We start from the raw sequence: 17,349 nt of genomic DNA on the forward strand, positions 1-17,349 counted from the left end.
ACCGTGCCTTAAAGGTGGATCAGTAGACCATCCATGGTCCAACTGCGGATGAGGGAAATATTTTGAAGAATTTCCACTCAAGCTCTCAGGCTGTTTACCATATGCTCTCCCATACAGTAATGAGGGGACTCCAAGGATTGTTGAGTACCACAGATCTTAAAAGAGGCAGACCCTGAGGAAGAGAGGTGAGTAGAATAGAGTGGGTCACTCCACCCCTAAGATGATCCGCTTGAATAGAAGTGTAAATATTTGGATGGAAATGGCGTTGCCCTGAGGTGTGTCTGTGTGTGTGTTTTTTTTTTATGTATGACACTGACATTTCATCAAGACCACTGGAAATCGTGTCAGCTTGTGAAAAAGAAGGACAAACGTGGATGCTACTGTGGCTGCTTTCTCAGAATGATTTCTCTCGCATTCGGTCGTCAGAAATCTCTTCTCAATGTGTGGGGCTTTTTCAAAGTGAGAATTCTAGCTCTAAAAAGACGGAAAATGTTCATTTATCAATATTTGCATGCATTTTTTAAATTCCAAAACATGCAACCATGCGCAGGCACAGGGAGAACACGAAAACGCAAGTAAATCAAGTCATTTTGACTCGGGACAACATAGGTGGACATGTGTCTCAAAAGAGTCTTACGCAATGATACTCAGACTCACCAGCGCTAAGACAACTTGGGGCACTGATCCCCTCTCACATTTGTACCAGTCACTCTGAGTCTTTTACATAACCGAGGGGAATAAACATGTTTATCCTCATGATTCCTAAATGAGCTTCCAGGCTCCAAGCTGCTTATAACGATACCCCTCAGTGTTCTTACCGACTGAAGTCTGCCCGATCACTTTTCTTACAGTGTGCTGTGAAAACTAAAGAAAACATGGCATCATCCATCCATCCATCCATTTTCTATACCTGCTTTATCCAACTCAGGGGGCTGGAGCCTATCCCAGCTGTCATTGGGCGAGAGGCAGGGTTCACCCTGGACAGGTCGGCAGTCCATCACAGGGCAACACGGCATTGTGTTTGAGGCAAAAAGGTTCCAGTTAAACAAACTACCTAAAGAATAACAGGATGTCATATGTGCTCACCATGAATAACATGACCTTTCAGATTCTTTATTATCTGACCTTCCAAGTAAGAGGTTGCCTGATCGTGTTTGAGGTTTACTTTTATATTGTACCACAGCTAGTTTGCAGTCAAGGAAGTGTGCCATCTTTTTTAGCTCAGTGCAAATATAATGGTCCAGATGTTGTCAGGAATACTTGGATGGGTTTTTTTGTCTACATATATATAAACGTTGACAGGTAATTGAATTGGCCACAGTGACTTCCAGGCCACACCCTCATTTTTCTGGAAGGACAGGAGCACAAGTTCTTGTTGGATTTTTGCTAACAAAGGATTTTCTGTCCCAGTCAAGTGAACTGCAGGGTTCACCAAGAGTATTTAGGCTCTTCCTTTTCATTTAGCTATGTGGCGTTTGGTGTTTGCAACCAAATCCATGATGATGATGAATGATCAACCAGAGAACAGAAGTTTTGCATCTTTAGATTAACGCTTAATGCTTTTAAACCTCTGCAGAAGAACGGCCAGACCAGAGCATAACTACATCGTCCTCATCGCTGAAAACGGTGGACTCGATGAGGGCTGAGTTTGGATGGAATTTCCATGTATGTGACTGTTGGCTGATGTGGTGTAATCCATCCTAAGCTCCTCCACGGATGGGACGGGGCGGAATGGGGTCAATAAAGAGGGTTTTTGGACGACTGCTGTGTCTCTGGCAGCAGTGACCAGGGCGGTTTACTTGTGACTGGTACCAAGTTGGTGCTCATGTAAAAGCACAGATCACTTTTTTTTTTTAATGCCATCCTCATTAAGGAGTGTAAGTAATGAGAAGTTTAGCCTCGAAAGTATAAGAAAGCTTCAGAGACTTGTGCCATGAGAAATTTCTGATTGGTTTTTGCTTTTGAGGCTGTGAGTGACTGGAATTATCTAACCATTAAGCTAATCATAGAGGCTTACAGGAAATATATTAAAGTGACTTAGGCGTCTGTATTCATACGGTACATCCTAGAGATGTTTTGATGTCCACGATGTGAGTTTTTACTGTCAGTTTGTACAGGATCTGTGACACCGGAGCCACCACGGCTCTCAAGCAGAAGCGTGGTTAAGACAAATGTAGCTTAGCTTTTTCCAGATAAGATTCTGGTACATTATGTGGCAGAAGTGTGTCAGTGTGGGATAAGAGAATTATGTTACCTATCAGACTGATGAGTAGACAACCTGATCATCAACTGCTGAGTTGGACGACATTAAGAGATCCTAAAGCCTTCATTTTAAGTTAACTGGTTTATGATAATCGAGCTTTTAGCAGACAACAATCCATATTTATAATTTGTTTTCAAACCCACCCAGCCTGTGCTGGTCCTTGATTAGATTTTGTCTTCAACCCTAGTGATTAACAGGCCATGAGACAAAAACTCCTGCTTGAACTTCACACAGTCAAATCAAGTTTAGCTTTCACTTGGTGGGGTGTTGGTTTTTTTTTGTGGCATTACGCTGTACCTATTTTAGTGAAGCTGAACGGATCTGCAGTCAGTAATACTCGCTAAAGCCCCAGCTGTTTTGTTTTAATCAGCTCCCGGGGGTTTTGGCCGGGCTAAATAAGGTTAGCTAATGGTTGGTAGTCTGTCCTGTCCACAGCAAACACATCCCTGTGGTGTCGATGCAGAAATCCTTTGGCTGATGTTATGAGGGCTGTACACTTGGTTTTGTTTGGTTTTTAATAGTTTTTTTTTTTCTTTTTAGGATCCAAATCTTACACTAATTGAACATAAAACTGCAGAGATCAGGGCAGCGGATGGCTGATATAGGATTTTTTCCTCCTATACTAGATCCTTTGTTTGATCCTTTGGACATTGTTTAACGTGCAGAGGAATTCTAGTGCTTGTGATTGAGTAACAGCTGAGGAAGCACTCAGTGGGCAAATAAGTATAACTTATCTTCACCACTTGTGTATCAAGTATAAGGAGCTTCCCAAGGATCGTGCTGTTATCCCTCTGAAACACATCAGATACAAGCAGATAGAAAGCGCACAGAGTATATAATCTTGTGATTTAGCTTCATGATTGTGGCATAATATTTACGCTTATCCTGATAACATGATCTGATATCAGCAGAACAGAAATGGACCTTGAGCTAACGTGATCTGCCCTCACCTTAACCTTTCCATCCAGTCATACTCCTCCTGGCAAAGCCGCTCCCTGAGGCGCTGACAGTAATGTAATACAAATTGTTGTTTCCATCGGCCTGTCGCTACATGCGTCGGATAATCACTCAAATTACTTTTAATTTTCACACGTCATCCATGGGAGTCATCTGGGCACTCTGTGAGGAAATGCGTTTTTGGTGCCTGGGGTGTTTTTAGCAGCCGGCATTCTTCCACTCCGATAAGCTGAAGAACAACAGAAGATTTTACAAACTGATTTGGGGGGGTCTCTGTTCAGTGAGTTCTGTAATCTGCAGAACTCAGATGCAGTAGACATACCATAAACTTTGCCGCGTAAACAACTCCGAATCACTTAAAAACAAATATCAGAGGAGATTATGTTGCTGCAGAATTTGCACCAGGAGATGTTGAGATGAGGATCAGCCGAGTAATAAGTAGAGAGAGCTTTGACAGGGGCTGACCCCGTACAGTTGTATGAATATGCTTGGATGTTACTGCTTTACTTATCTCTGGTCGGTGGATGCGTAAATGAGTAAATTCATCAGCTAATCGTTTATCAGATGATCCAGGAGTGACTAGTTTTTCCATTAGTGAAGTGGGATTGCCTTTTATTTTGACACTTTACGCTCATCCAAACTCAGCTTTCTTATCTCGTTAAATCTAAAGTAGGAGTTTAGCACTAAGAGTAGCACTGTTTTAATAGAACAGACTACATTTGCATGATGGACCGCTCTCCGGTTGGACTTTAAATGGCGTTCTCTGCGTGATTTCCCCTGCTTTGTGTGAAAACATAGCAGCCTGCACTGGGAACATCTGTAAGCCTTGTATTTAATTGTCATACACATCTCAAATCTTCGAGTCCCATATGTTAAACGCACCACATCTCATGGGCGTGTCTCACAAAGAAATCTCATTGGCTGTCCCACTTGCGACTTGCTGATCCAGAGAACAACGCCAGACGTCCATCCAGCAAAATGAACTGGATTCAGAGGGGGGGGTAAGAGGGAGCAAGAGATGTGTCTTTGCGTGTGTGCACTTGTGTGTTGTGGAGCAGTAATCCCCATAGAGTAAAATCACTGTCCCATCTGGCCATCTTGTCATGTGTCTGTGTCCTCCTTCAGGAGTCTTCTCCTTCCTTTCCTTTTACTTTGTCTTAAGCTCATTCTACCACCCCATATATCGGCAATGAGAATGGTCTTTTGTCAAGAGCATGTCTTTTACTTCTTAAGTGGACAATGTAAGAGTCCAGTACACTGCACAGGAGTATCTCAAACCATTATTCTACTCACATTCACAGGGGTTTCAGTGACTTGTGTAGTCCTTCAGTTCTGTTGCAGTGTATATATGTATATATACATATGTATTCCCACCTGATGACCCCAGTGCCATGTTGGCCAGCACTGCTCACTGGTCTATACAGGGATTATAGGGAATTATGGTCTGGTCCATTTTTTTCTTTAGCACAAGTTTCTTGTGTTTCCCTTGAATTAATTATTGCTATGCTACATGAATTATGATATCTCTTACAACTTTCCAAACATATGACATGTAATCCGGCTTTGTAGCACACAGTACATCAGGATCTGCATCACAGTGCACCCACGGATCTGCATTTTTAAAGTGGATTTGATCGTGACGATGCTGGATGCAAATACTCCTACTATGTCACGGAGAAGCACTTGAAAGGTTTTCCAGGATTAACTCTGGCACGGTGAAGAAGCACATAACTGATTCTGTGGTTAAAACGACACTTGTTACAATGTTAAGGGGATTTTGAGTTAAGTGAACTGAAGAATAACAGATAAAATACAATAGTGAGGGACTTTTTCTTTCCAGGAAACAAATCTAGTGAGTCATTGCGAGTTATGAAATTCCTAAAATGAAGGGTACTTTATATCCTTACCATGTCTTTATTTCCTTCTCTTCTCTTTTCACTTCTCTTTTCTCTTCTCTCTTCTCTTCTCTTCTCTTCTCTTCTCTTCTCTTCTCTTCTCTTCTCTTCTCTTCTCTTCTCTTCTCTTCTCTTCTCCTATGCTTTGCTTTTTCCTTTTTCCTCAAGAGCTGAGAAAGATCAGATCATGATTAAATTAGAAATATTTCCCCTTTTTTATGTTATCAATCACATTAAACTGGAAATATTTTCACTGTTGGCCCAACAAAACGAATTGGCTCAGGGAAGATCTCTTTTTGTGTTAGTGACATAGTCCATAACTATTAATCAAACATATTACTTACTATCAATAACATGAATTATTGTTAGTTGCAGCCCTATCTCTCTTCACCTATTCAGTCCATTGCTTTTCTGCCTTCACTGTCACATTAATCCCGTCTTTCTCCCCCGCGCATGTTGTTCTTCTACTAGCCTCATTTAGGTGCGCTGGTGTATGTTTAGCCTGCAGGGCTGTATTTGTAGATGATGTATGTACACTGACAGATGGACCGTCTCATCAGAATTTTTCTCTGTTGCTTGGAGATGTGGAAATGTCCTGTCAGCGGTTAATGCAGGCAGATTGATGAAAATGGGGAAAAGCAGGGACAAAGTGCATTAAACTTCGTACTGCTGTAAGCAACCGAAGGGTTTGTTTCTTTGGAGCGAACATTAAAATGATATGTTTTCCCAAGTGAAATACTGTCAATCAAGGAAACAGTCTGCCTGACAGTGTGACACCTGGAGTTTTAGAGCCTGCCTTTTGGTTGTCTTTTTAATATCATCAAGCTTCAGATCCATCAAGCATACAACAGATGATAGTACTTTTTCATGAATCCTCTCATCTTTTATCCAAATTCAATGAAGAAACAGCATACCACCCAGAAACTACGTACAAGCATGTTGTGACTTATTACTTGCATCGTTGTCCACCATTAACTGATTATTTACTGTCTTTTCTTCTTAGCTGTTGTATGATATGTTCAGGCATGTTGTGTTCAAATGCTGTACGATCATATGAGACACATATACGATAGGCCCTTTTTCTTCCAACATGTTGTGGGAGGAAATCAAAACAACGTCTAAATCCATTTATGATTTTCTTGCTGTTTGAAAGAGAGCTGGTGAGTGGTGATTATTGACTGCGTACGCTGTCCTTCTCTGCAGCTTCCTCATGGTCCTGGTGTGTCTCATCTTCAGTGTCCTGTCCACTATAGAACAATATGCAGACTTTGCCACTGGAACTCTCTTCTGGATGGTGAGTAATTGTATTGGATTGAAACACCTGAAACAAAAAAAATAATCATGACTCATCTTCTTCAATCATTCACATTTTTTTCCCATATTAGTTTCTATCTAGTTGCTTTCTTCTTCATTTAAAAAAAAAAAAAAAGTTTTTCTGGTGGAAAAATAACCCACATTCTGCAGAAATCCTAAATGTGAAAAAACTGGGGGAATTACTATCAAGTTCCAGGCACCACTATACAGGATGGGCCAAATTAATGATGTGGGGACTTCAAAAAGTCTGATTTAATTGAAAAACATGGCACATGTTGTTGGTAAATGGTATGTGCTGACAGAGAGCTTTTTAAAAGTAGCTGGTTCTAGGTTTTAAACACGAAAGCCCACTTAGATGAGCATGTCACAGGCAACGTGGGGTTCATTGTTTTTCCCAAGGATGCTTTGACTCATGGATTTACTGAGTGTGGCACTTTTTAAAGGGGATTTTTGTCAGATAAAAACTAGTTAAAACGCAGTGTAAAAAGCTGTGTGACTATTTTTTTTTAAAAAAATTTCGTAAGGATATTCATTTGAACTAATGGATATCACCAAGAAACCCTTCCCAGTTGATGGGTAAAACATCTAACCGTTCCCTCCCACATGTCATATGCATGATTGGCCATAATGTTATGGCTGATCAGTATATATCAGCAAAAGTGATTGGTATATATTTTTTCTATGTGAACTTTTTGATCCCCCGAACATGCTAAAAAAATTAACTTTCTAGTAAAAGATCTGCAACTCAATTATTCCCCCATGACTGATATTTTGGATTTCTTGTTGACCTAGATTCATCTTCCCCTAAGAACAAAAAAATATATTTTTCTGTCTGTATACACCTTTACATCTTTTCTCAGCTTATGGTTTGCCAACGTATGATGCAAAGAACGTGAGTCAATAAGAAAGAATAAAAAGGGGGCAGCCTCTCTCCGAATTGAACTGCTGGAAAAAGGGATTATACAGTAGTTAGAATAGATCTAACAAAGAAAAATAAAGAAAAAGCACCAATGTGATGCTGCACTGCAGTACCCTCTTTTGTCCACATGATGGAGATGTAAGATCTTGGCTGAGAGAAACTTTAAATGCCGGCCATTTTACAGCTCAGTCCAATGATATTACAAAACTCAAAAGGATTAATCACTTTTAGTTCATGCAAATACCGTGACACTCACAAAGCTTGTGTTTGACTCATCTAAAGCCCTTTATAATAGCATACCTTTTCGACCTCTCATGATTATGCTTGCTGGGTAGATCTATTTGGCTCCACACAGACTGTACATGCTGGTGCTTGCTGGTAGATTGACTATTTTGTGGCTTATTAAGCTGTTAAGGCTGCTAAGTGATGCAATAAATCGAGGGCTTACAACAGATAGAGAAAATTATGGCTGCTGTTTGGAAACTCTACAAAGGGCTTGCATCATCTGTCTCTTGCCAGCACACTGTGAATATAAATACACACGGCTGCTGCATACTAGCACACAGTGCACACGTACACAAAAGCTGCCCAGATACGCACTCACAAAAAAGCACACGTACCGCCTCCTGAGTCCCGTGGCTGTCAGAGGACAGAGTGGACACTGTGTTCTGTAAACTTTTGGCCATTCCCCCTGAAGACCTACCATCACAGTTATTTATTTAGTTACCCTTAAAAAGAGCCAAGTATCTTTATTATAGTCGCAAACTCTGCTGCTTCTCTTGCCTTTAACCCACCATGCACCTTTTTCTCTGTTGTGTTATTAGAAAAAAAAAAGAGCCCACTCCCCTAGAAAAAGCAAGCAAGCAACAAACAAAAGAAAAAAATCAGAATAACCAGGTTCACATATTAAGAAAAATGTGATATATACAATATTTGAGTCATTTTCTAACCCCAAATACTGACACAGAGGACTACATGTTTTCGCATACATTTGCATGGATAATGGTTCGGCTCAATATGTTTAATATTAATCATAATATAAGATAATGTCTAATCTTTTAATCTGTGTGCACGTGTTAGTTTATGTGAGTATGTCTGTTGTGGTGGAGCTCTGCACATGGTGTCATGGCGGCGTACACTGGTGGTAGTAACTATACTTAGAAAGTTCAGGGTCAGCTGCTTGTTTTGGATGGCAGAGGGGACATTAGTCCTTGAGGATATTTGGCCTTCAGGGCAGCTGCCCAAAGTAAAGCTAGCCTAGCTGGGCAAGAGGCACAGAAGCGTGCATACACACACGCACACAATCACACAAAGTTGCATGGACATTGATTTTTGGAGACCATCACTAGTCATTTTTATAATGGAAAAGAGTACCGGTAGTTAAGTGAAACAGACAGACTTGATGATCACCAATATATCAATAGACTTGATTCTCTGAGTAGCAACATGTGAATGACTAAATCTCACAAGTTATTAGAAACAATGCAACTCATCATCATTCATTCAAACATCATTACATCTGAGATACTAAGTAACTCATAGGAAATGTGCAAATTGAGATTGGATTGGATTGATGTTTTTGTCAGGGACGCAGCGTTAATAACAGAGTTATTACTTTGGGTTGTGTGCCATGCACCAACTGCAAAACTGTCATATAGCTCCGGTAGCTCAAGGTGCAGTGAGTGTATGTGTGAGTGTGCATGTGTGCATATGTACACACCCCTTGCAGGAGGGACATGAAGCAATCTAATCACAGTTTCATCTAATGCTCTTTGAATGCGCTTCATCCTCGTCTGGTTCGGCGAGATTATCGCTGCATGAACAGGCAGCTGTTTCCAGTAAACACTCCGTTGCCAGTTTCAGACACACATACAGTACACCATTGCCCCCAACATCTGGGTGACCCATTTTGCGAAATCATCATGACTAATCTTTTCAAATTCCAGAAATTCATGTGAACCTTTGACTTTTAGATTTCACCCAGCTGTCATAGTTACTTGGCTCAATAGGTTGGTATTCTATAGGCATTTTGTTTTAGTCTGACTGTGTGGCTTTGTTGGGAAAAGCCATTTGTTAGTTGGGTGTGTATACATATATGTGCATGTATATTAATGTTGTATATATGCACATTAATGCAGAGCAATATAAGGCTTTATATATAGTACCCTCTTTTGTATATCACCAGTAGATTGCATTTTACAATCTATATACAAAAACTGTATCTAAAAAGTTCATAACACCGTTACAATGAACCTGCAGCAGGGACAATTAACAGAAAATGTTGCTGTTCTACACCTGACCGCCTGCCCACACCTCTGATTTGTTTGGTTTTAGTGAATGCTAATTCGGCCAGATTATCAGGTCATGTTCAAGAGATCTGCTGAACCATTTCTGCACCGTCTCTCTGTTAATTGTTCCACTTTATCTTCCTCCCGCTTTGTCTTTCACTCAGTGACAGAATGAGCAATTCAGTCAAATGAATCAATGAAAGAGACATCCCAGTCTAGATGACTCAGCCGCTGTAGTTAATGAGTGCTACTGTGCAAACACAAAATTGAGATTTGCAAAGGAACTGGTCTTTTACTGACTCTAGAGCACCATTTGGCTTTAGGAGGAAGAGTGTCTGTGATTGACAGGTCATTGTTTTGTAGCCTCGTGGTGCTGTGTTATTGCAGCAGGGCTCATGGTATTAAGTTTCATACAGGGGGCAGTCAGGGAGCAGCCAGCTCAGGCAACTAAACTCAATAAGAAGGCCACCCACATGGTTATAGATTCTAGCGGACACTATGGTGGTTAAATATTATGGATACACGGTGGCCAGGAAAATTATCCCCATCGAGTTAATTAATTTACAGAGACTTGAGTGCGCCCAATAGAAAAAGAGCGCACAATGGAACAAATGAAAACGCAGCGGGAAGGCATCAACCTCAGCAGATATGCAGGAACACATATTAACAACTTAAAATCATTCAAGTGTTACAGGGGCACCTTTACATTTATAAGAAGAGCTCAACACCCAAGTTAATTATTTAACCCTCTTACCTGTTAGCAAGCAGTCTAATGGTATTTTTTTTCCTGAGCTTTCAATTACTTAGCCATTGACCCTGTCTCAATACGAGCTGTCATCAGCCATGTTATCAGCCTCCATCTTTCCCCTTGGGTGTTTGGGTGGTCTTGGTACAGCTAGACCACCTCAGTGTCTGTCTTTTTTCTACCTCACACACCTGTCATTAACCCTCATATCATGCCGTAAATCTTGGTGATTGATCTTAATGGCCTTAAATTAGTGATAATGTATGGCCCTGTGTTATCACTGCGTTTAGAGAATGATACCTTATCTGCTTCCACATCCTTCTTTCCTGTATGCGTTGCACTGTTTTCGTCTCTGTACCGATGGATCGGTGTAACACTCACTCCCTGTTTGCATTGTGCTCCACAGGAGATTGTGCTGGTGCTGTTCTTTGGCACAGAGTATGTGGTCCGGCTGTGGTCGGCAGGCTGCCGTAGCAAATATGCTGGCATCAAAGGACGCCTCCGCTTTATCAGGAAGCCCATATCAATCATAGGTGCACCTGGCATTTTCCTTTGTTCTCATTTATTGTGACGGATGTCATACTGTAAAGTCTTCCTGTAGATTAGCAATCTGAAAGATTGTTTTGATTTTTTTATCAGTATCTAATTTAATGCCTTTTTGACTATATTTCTTTTCTCTCAGATTTGATAGTTGTCATTGCCTCTATCATTGTGCTCGGCGTTGGGTCAAATGGCCAAGTGTTCGCCACATCTGCCATCAGGTGGGGTGATGATTTAGTTAAGCATTTGATTATTTACTCAGAGCTGAGACAGGATTGGAGGATAATAACAGATGAGGCTGTGTTGTATTTTTGGCAGGGGTATCCGTTTCCTCCAGATCCTACGCATGCTACACGTGGATCGTCAGGGAGGAACGTGGAGGCTCCTGGGATCCGTAGTCTTTATCCATCGACAGGTAGGCTAAAAACACACAAGCTGATGCTGAACATTTGTTGTTGTGCTGTAATAAAAGCGGTATAAAGACCCTGGAATTGGATGAAGTTCAACTTCTAATTGCTGATCTTCTAGTCCAGTCCTTAGGTTTATGTAAAAACAGTATTTTGGTGCAACCACAGAGTTTTCAGTTGGCAGCAACTCTACTTCTGTAGAGTAAATGTCCTGGCCTAACCAGTGCTTACACACTTCAGCAGTAAAACTTGTTGCTTTAATCCTCACAAAATGTTCTCATCATGACAAATCCAGTGTGCACACATGAAGAAATATCCAAAGCGGACCATGCTTTATAAGGAGAAGAAAAGAAGTAGTCAAGGTTTCCTCCCTTTTTCTTTCTTTGTATTAAGGTACACTTGCTTTAGTTTTTCTCAGGCTGATACACAATGAAGGCAGTGGATGCAATGTTCCCTTCTTAATCCCTAAAGTACACTGTGTTCCTTTGTTGAGTTGAACCTGATGTTCATATCTCTTTGATGCACGTGAGGAGCAGAGTTTATGGTTGAGAATTTCGTGCAGTGGACCATTAAGAATACTTGTAAGGTGAATCCACGTTGAGCCTAATGCGATCCGTTGCCATCTCTCTGTTGTTAGATGACCGCTACATCAAATGATGTGCTCAGTTTAGTGGAAATTAATTGCATTGTGAAGAAGCAAATGGAACGGGATGCACTCGAATGTGTTAGGAAGCCTGATCAAACAGATTCTGGTTTTATCAGACATGTTGGTACAAAAATGTACCTTCCCTTTAATTAAGGACTCAAGATACTTTTTTTTCTACATTTGATGCTTTTGCATATAAAAAAAATGGATGAACTTTCTCACTTTAGTCGTTTTCTTTTGAATAAGCCTCTTTAAGTTTAAAACCTGCACATTTACATCTGATCTTGCAGCTGACGTGTTTATTCGCCATTGTTCCCATTTGCCTCTAAATGATTAAGGCTGAGCCCATTGTTTACCATTTAAAATGGGTTTGTAGAAACTAGAATGCTTCGGTGGTTTGAGTGTGGTCCTCTTTTTCATGTGACTGTCTCACTCCCTGCCTTGATACAACAACGGAAATATGCAAAATAGAGTAAAATGCCACTGTCAAGTGAGGGTGGGTTGGACGTGGAGCCAGGTTGCTGCAGCCCCTGTGACTCGTCTGATTGTAGACACCATAACAACTGCCACACCCTGTTTATCCTTCTTTCAGAGCAGAGGGTGCTAGGACTGTAATTCCTTAAGTAGAGCTTGAAAGCTTTTAGAACAAGCTGTCTCAGGACTGCAGCATAGTGAGACTTAAGGCTTTTCTCTTCATTAACGTCGGTGCGACCCAAACAATCGTTTGGAGATAAACCGACCTGACATTTGCTGCAGCGTAAAAGCCGAAGGAGGACGGCTGGCGTCAGTTACTTAGCAAGCTGCACACTGGATGTCGCTCGTGGCTCATTTGAAAAGCTCATTTTGTTTGAAATAACGCTGGTATGTTTTCCCGTGACTTAGCTCCCAAAAACATATTGCGGAAAATAAACCTGAGTCGAGTGAATGAATTTTGTGCGATGCCCTTTTGAAGCAGTTTTGAAACATTTTTACAAAAGTGAAAAAGGCCACATCCAGGTCGCTGAATCAAATTATAAATAGCATGAACGCCACGTAAAGGTGAAATCCAGTCTTTCATACATATTTACTATCTTTCAGGAGCTGATCACCACCCTGTACATTGGCTTCCTGGGCCTGATCTTTTCCTCCTACTTTGTCTACTTGGCGGAGAAGGATGCTGTAGATGAGGAGGGCAAGACGGGCTTCTCCAGCTACGCTGATGCCCTTTGGTGGGGTGTGGTAAGGCAGCTAAGCAAGGAAATAGACTTATTTGACATTGTATTCAGAGTGTGAGTACATGCTTAAACGTTTTCTTTTCCTTTTCTTTATGTTGTGGTTTTTGTCGTACACTTACAGCTGTGGTTCTTAGTTGAATGATCAAAAATAGCTCACAATCTAAAAAAAAAACCATGTCACGTACATGATAAAAACATTCCCTTTGTGAAAGAGCTGCATCAAACCATCTGTACAAAACACTTTCACTTGAAGTCCTAACCGGGGCAATGGCAGTGACTCGCCATCCTGGTTAGACCAGTTATCTGTGTGTTTCTGTGCTCCCCTCACTGAATTTAGCTGTAGCTCGCCGGTGAGACAGCCACACAAATGCAGGTGTGTTGGATGTTTTTCGTGCTCGGAGGTGGTTTTCTCTCTGTGTGGCGGCTCGGGTTTCCAGAGCAGTTAATTAAACATTTGAATTGAAAGTGCAGAATAATGAGAAACCTATGGCAGTCTTGTGCAAGGGATCAGCGCGCCACAAAGAGACGGTAATAAACCATTCACCTCTGGGATCTTTGGCTCAAAGAACTTTTAGAGCACCAATATAAAGTGTCAGTTCCCTTAATTAAAACTTTAATTGCAGGATTACTACCTTTATGTAACATGGGTTATAGGGGTCACATCGCTCCTCCCTGCTCCACGCAGGCTGTTATTTGTGTTTCTCCGTTCACAATGCAGAGAAAAGAATCCCACTTGGGGATTTGCACCTTTTTTTTTTTTTTTTTTTTCTGAGACTGTAAACTTGAGAGTCATGATATGCTTTTACAATGGGTTTGGTCGGGTTTGTAAGTGTTTGTGTGTGCTCGCTGATATGCGACTGCACTGATTGGAGTGTGCTAAGCTCTCCCACAGTGTATTCCTTCTCTTGGCATGGTTTCCACATTCGGATGTGCAGGTGCACGGCACAGCTGGAGGACAAGCCAATGCCATGATTCATATCCCCTTCTCTCCCTCCTAAACCCTCTCCCTCCCTCATTGTCTCTACTCTTTGTCTTTTTCAAATTGCCGATAGTTGAGTAATGTCTCTTTGATTAAACAACTTTCTTCCCTCGGTCAGGAGGGAAGGATCAGGAGGATATGTGAAATATGCAGTTAAAATTGATGCGATCTCAGATATTATATGGCAGGCACGTCACCATTCATATAAATGTGCATTTTACAGGATAGATTTACAGAAAGCCACATACATGCTTTCATAATCAAAGAGCAGGTCTGTGACCTTTGTGTAGACATGAGGCTGCTTTTGTCCCACATTCTACAGTCTGAATGAGAGGCTGTTTTTGAATGACCGTTCCACTCTTGTGTCAGGAGGACATTGTTTAGTCATCAGATTTGTGGATAAAGGATTAAATCCCCCTCGACTCCACCCACCCTCAACATATACCCTCCCGCCTTTCCCGCCTCTGCGCCTTCTTTTTTACTCTCAAAGCTCTTCAAAGTATCTCACCTTACACCAGCCGCTTTGTGTTAGCGCACAGCGGTGGCTCACTCAGCGATACCCCATCGACACCCACAGTAAGCCAAGTGTGCTCTGAATGTGTCAGAACTGGCTCGGCTTTCAGAGTGGGTGTACATGCAAATGCGAGAGGTATTTGTTTCCCCTCCTCAGCCCAGCAAATTCCTTTAGTCATTGAGGATTAGTGGTTGGGAATCTTTTTGGAGAAAGAACCTCAAATTCCCCAGCCGTCACTGACAGTTGTGGAGCTAATCCAGGAACGACTGATGAACCTTTTCTTTACAGTCTAACTCCCTTTGTAGACTGCTTGCAGTAACGGTTTGAGGGATGTGCGTTGACTGACAATTTTATAGCATTTGCAATTAAAGAAAATGTTCACGTATGTATTTTTTAAAAATATTTTGGTGTAGATGGTATATTTTCTTGTAATATTTAATATGCAAGTGGAATTTATGGACCTTTATGCTGTTATGTATCTAAGGTTTGTCTTGGGTAAGTGCTTTTGTATCGCTCATCACAAGTGGTCAGTCGTTCATATAACACTGGCTCTCAGACCGAAGTGCAAAGCACCAACACAATCAGAACCCTGAAGGACACACCAGCAGCAGACACTGATCAATGCAGTATTTTTCTTTCATTAAACCGTCATCAGTTGGTCCTGCAGGGGGCTTGTGGTGATCTTATTTGACATGAGAAGAACTTTAACCACTCTTTCTCCTCAGGTGACCGTCACCACCATCGGATATGGAGACAAAATCCCTCAAACATGGATCGGAAAGGCCATTGCCTCCTGCTTCAGCGTCTTCGCCATCTCCTTCTTCGCTCTACCTGCTGTAAATACAGTTTTAATTGAAATCACATGAGATTCATGGACAATCAGAAAATCCTTTATTCTGTTAATTTTTTTCTGAGTAGTGTAACCTCATTACAGCTTGTAAGGCCTTGTTTTTTTAAATTAATTTTGGCACTTTCTGTCAGGCATCCCTTTTCTGGTGTTAATTCGCTGATGTCGAAAAAAAAAAAAGTCCTTGTTAGATTCTGCATCTGCTTCCTAACTTCTGCGCTACTAACGTGTAAATGTTTACAGTGTCTTTTCCGCTGTGTTATTGTTAAAACGGTAACTCCTCCTGGTTAGGGTATCCTGGGCTCAGGGTTTGCTCTGAAAGTTCAGCAGAAGCAGAGACAGAAGCACTTCAACAGACAGATCCCCGCTGCAGCCTCCCTCATCCAGGTAGATTGTGACATCGAATCAAATCCTTCAAAACATCATTTGAAACATTTGCTTTTTTTCTCTCTTTTTGAGGAAGAAAAATGGAAATAGAATGGACATCTTCTTTGGTCTTCTTGCCAAAACTAAAACTAACTTTGACTTCTTGTATTGTCTTCACCTAACAAACATTTTGCACTTTATACATTTTGCATTCATACTCTATATAATTACTGCATTAGTGTGCCATGTAACTGGGTTATTATTGTAGACTTAGTAGAGTCATTGCATTTGACATTCAACACAGATCGAACACGCGGGATGGGTTTCTGAAAGTTCAGCTGGAACTCTTGACTTTTTAGAAAAATCTCTGCAGCAGAGTAAATCAACCCATTGCAGAGTGGGCTGTGGCACAAAGCAGGGGATGGAATTGCCCGTTGCCAGGATTTTGTTGCCATCTCAAGCCGAGCACAGTGGGCAGACACTGCGAGGGGCTTCTCGTGAATTTAAACATTTTCTCGCCATGAGGTCAATGCAAACTGCATGTCCTTGTAGTTTTTAAATCATGAATATTAGAGGCCCCCGGGATTACAAAGACACCCTAAAAGTCAGAGTGCAGTGAAACATAAATGTACCAGAAATATACTGCAGCCTCCTTAGCTTTTACAGTCACAGTTACATGATATTCAGCATTCAGCAGCAGCCCACAGACTCTCCACACATCTGCTTCTCTCAGGCTTACTGTAAAAAAGAAAAAAGCTGCAGTAATGAACAACTGATTAGGTTCATATCATTAAGCACATTATAATTCTGTGTGTGAGGGTGCTGTAAAGAAATATGAACATACTTCAGCAAATCCTACATGTTTTTTCTGCCACGACCCTAAACCAGAGGATTGATAGGTCCTTTAATTTTTTTGTCCTGTTCTTTTTTTCTTTTTCTTTTACACCTTGTGTTTTCTCAGACACTTTGGAGGTGCTACGCAGCAGAGAAACCAAACGGCTGCGCGGCCACATGGAAAATGTACGTCCTGACTCCAGAGGGTGTCGCAGCAGCACAAGCAGACAATGGCAGTCCTGGCATCAAGAAACTTAACATCGTGGTAATTGTCTCTTCATTTCAATACATTCAAAATCGGTGGAACCCCACCGTGGAAGAAAAAAAAAACATTTGCTTGGCTCGTACAACGTCTCATAAAGCTATCTCATTATGAAATGACCTTAAAACGTGTGGTATTTCTCGTAAATTATAAAGCTTTTTAAAAAACGTTACTGCAGTCTATTGAGACTTTGTGAACCGGAGCGATTCGGCATCAAAAACTGCCTGCCAAGCTGTTCAGTTGTGATGCTTCGTGGTGTTTTTACATAGGTGTGGCCGGCGCCCTATTGTCCCCTCGTGCAATTCACCTTTCAAAACAATATTAGCCACATTATGCAAAAGCCATACATAATAAAACGG

General features: G+C 41.3%; 1 protein-coding gene across 1 annotated transcript in view; it reads left to right on the forward strand.

Moving 5' to 3' along the window:
• The window catches only part of kcnq1.2 (potassium voltage-gated channel, KQT-like subfamily, member 1.2), a 161,911-nt gene that overhangs the window by 5,263 nt on the left and 139,299 nt on the right, over positions 1 to 17,349 (forward strand). The window contains exons 2-9 of the mRNA XM_072386248.1: positions 6,319 to 6,409; positions 10,788 to 10,914; positions 11,064 to 11,142; positions 11,240 to 11,336; positions 13,052 to 13,192; positions 15,407 to 15,517; positions 15,820 to 15,915; positions 16,856 to 16,993. Of these exons, the coding sequence (XP_072242349.1) occupies positions 6,319 to 6,409; positions 10,788 to 10,914; positions 11,064 to 11,142; positions 11,240 to 11,336; positions 13,052 to 13,192; positions 15,407 to 15,517; positions 15,820 to 15,915; positions 16,856 to 16,993 (880 nt within the window). The remainder of the gene's footprint in view (positions 1 to 6,318; positions 6,410 to 10,787; positions 10,915 to 11,063; positions 11,143 to 11,239; positions 11,337 to 13,051; positions 13,193 to 15,406; positions 15,518 to 15,819; positions 15,916 to 16,855; positions 16,994 to 17,349) is intronic.

Source organism: Leuresthes tenuis, unplaced genomic scaffold, assembly GCF_036924035.1.
Source record: "Leuresthes tenuis unplaced genomic scaffold, fLeuTen1.0.hap1 SCAF_5, whole genome shotgun sequence".
Taxonomy (NCBI): Eukaryota; Metazoa; Chordata; class Actinopteri; order Atheriniformes; family Atherinopsidae; genus Leuresthes; species Leuresthes tenuis.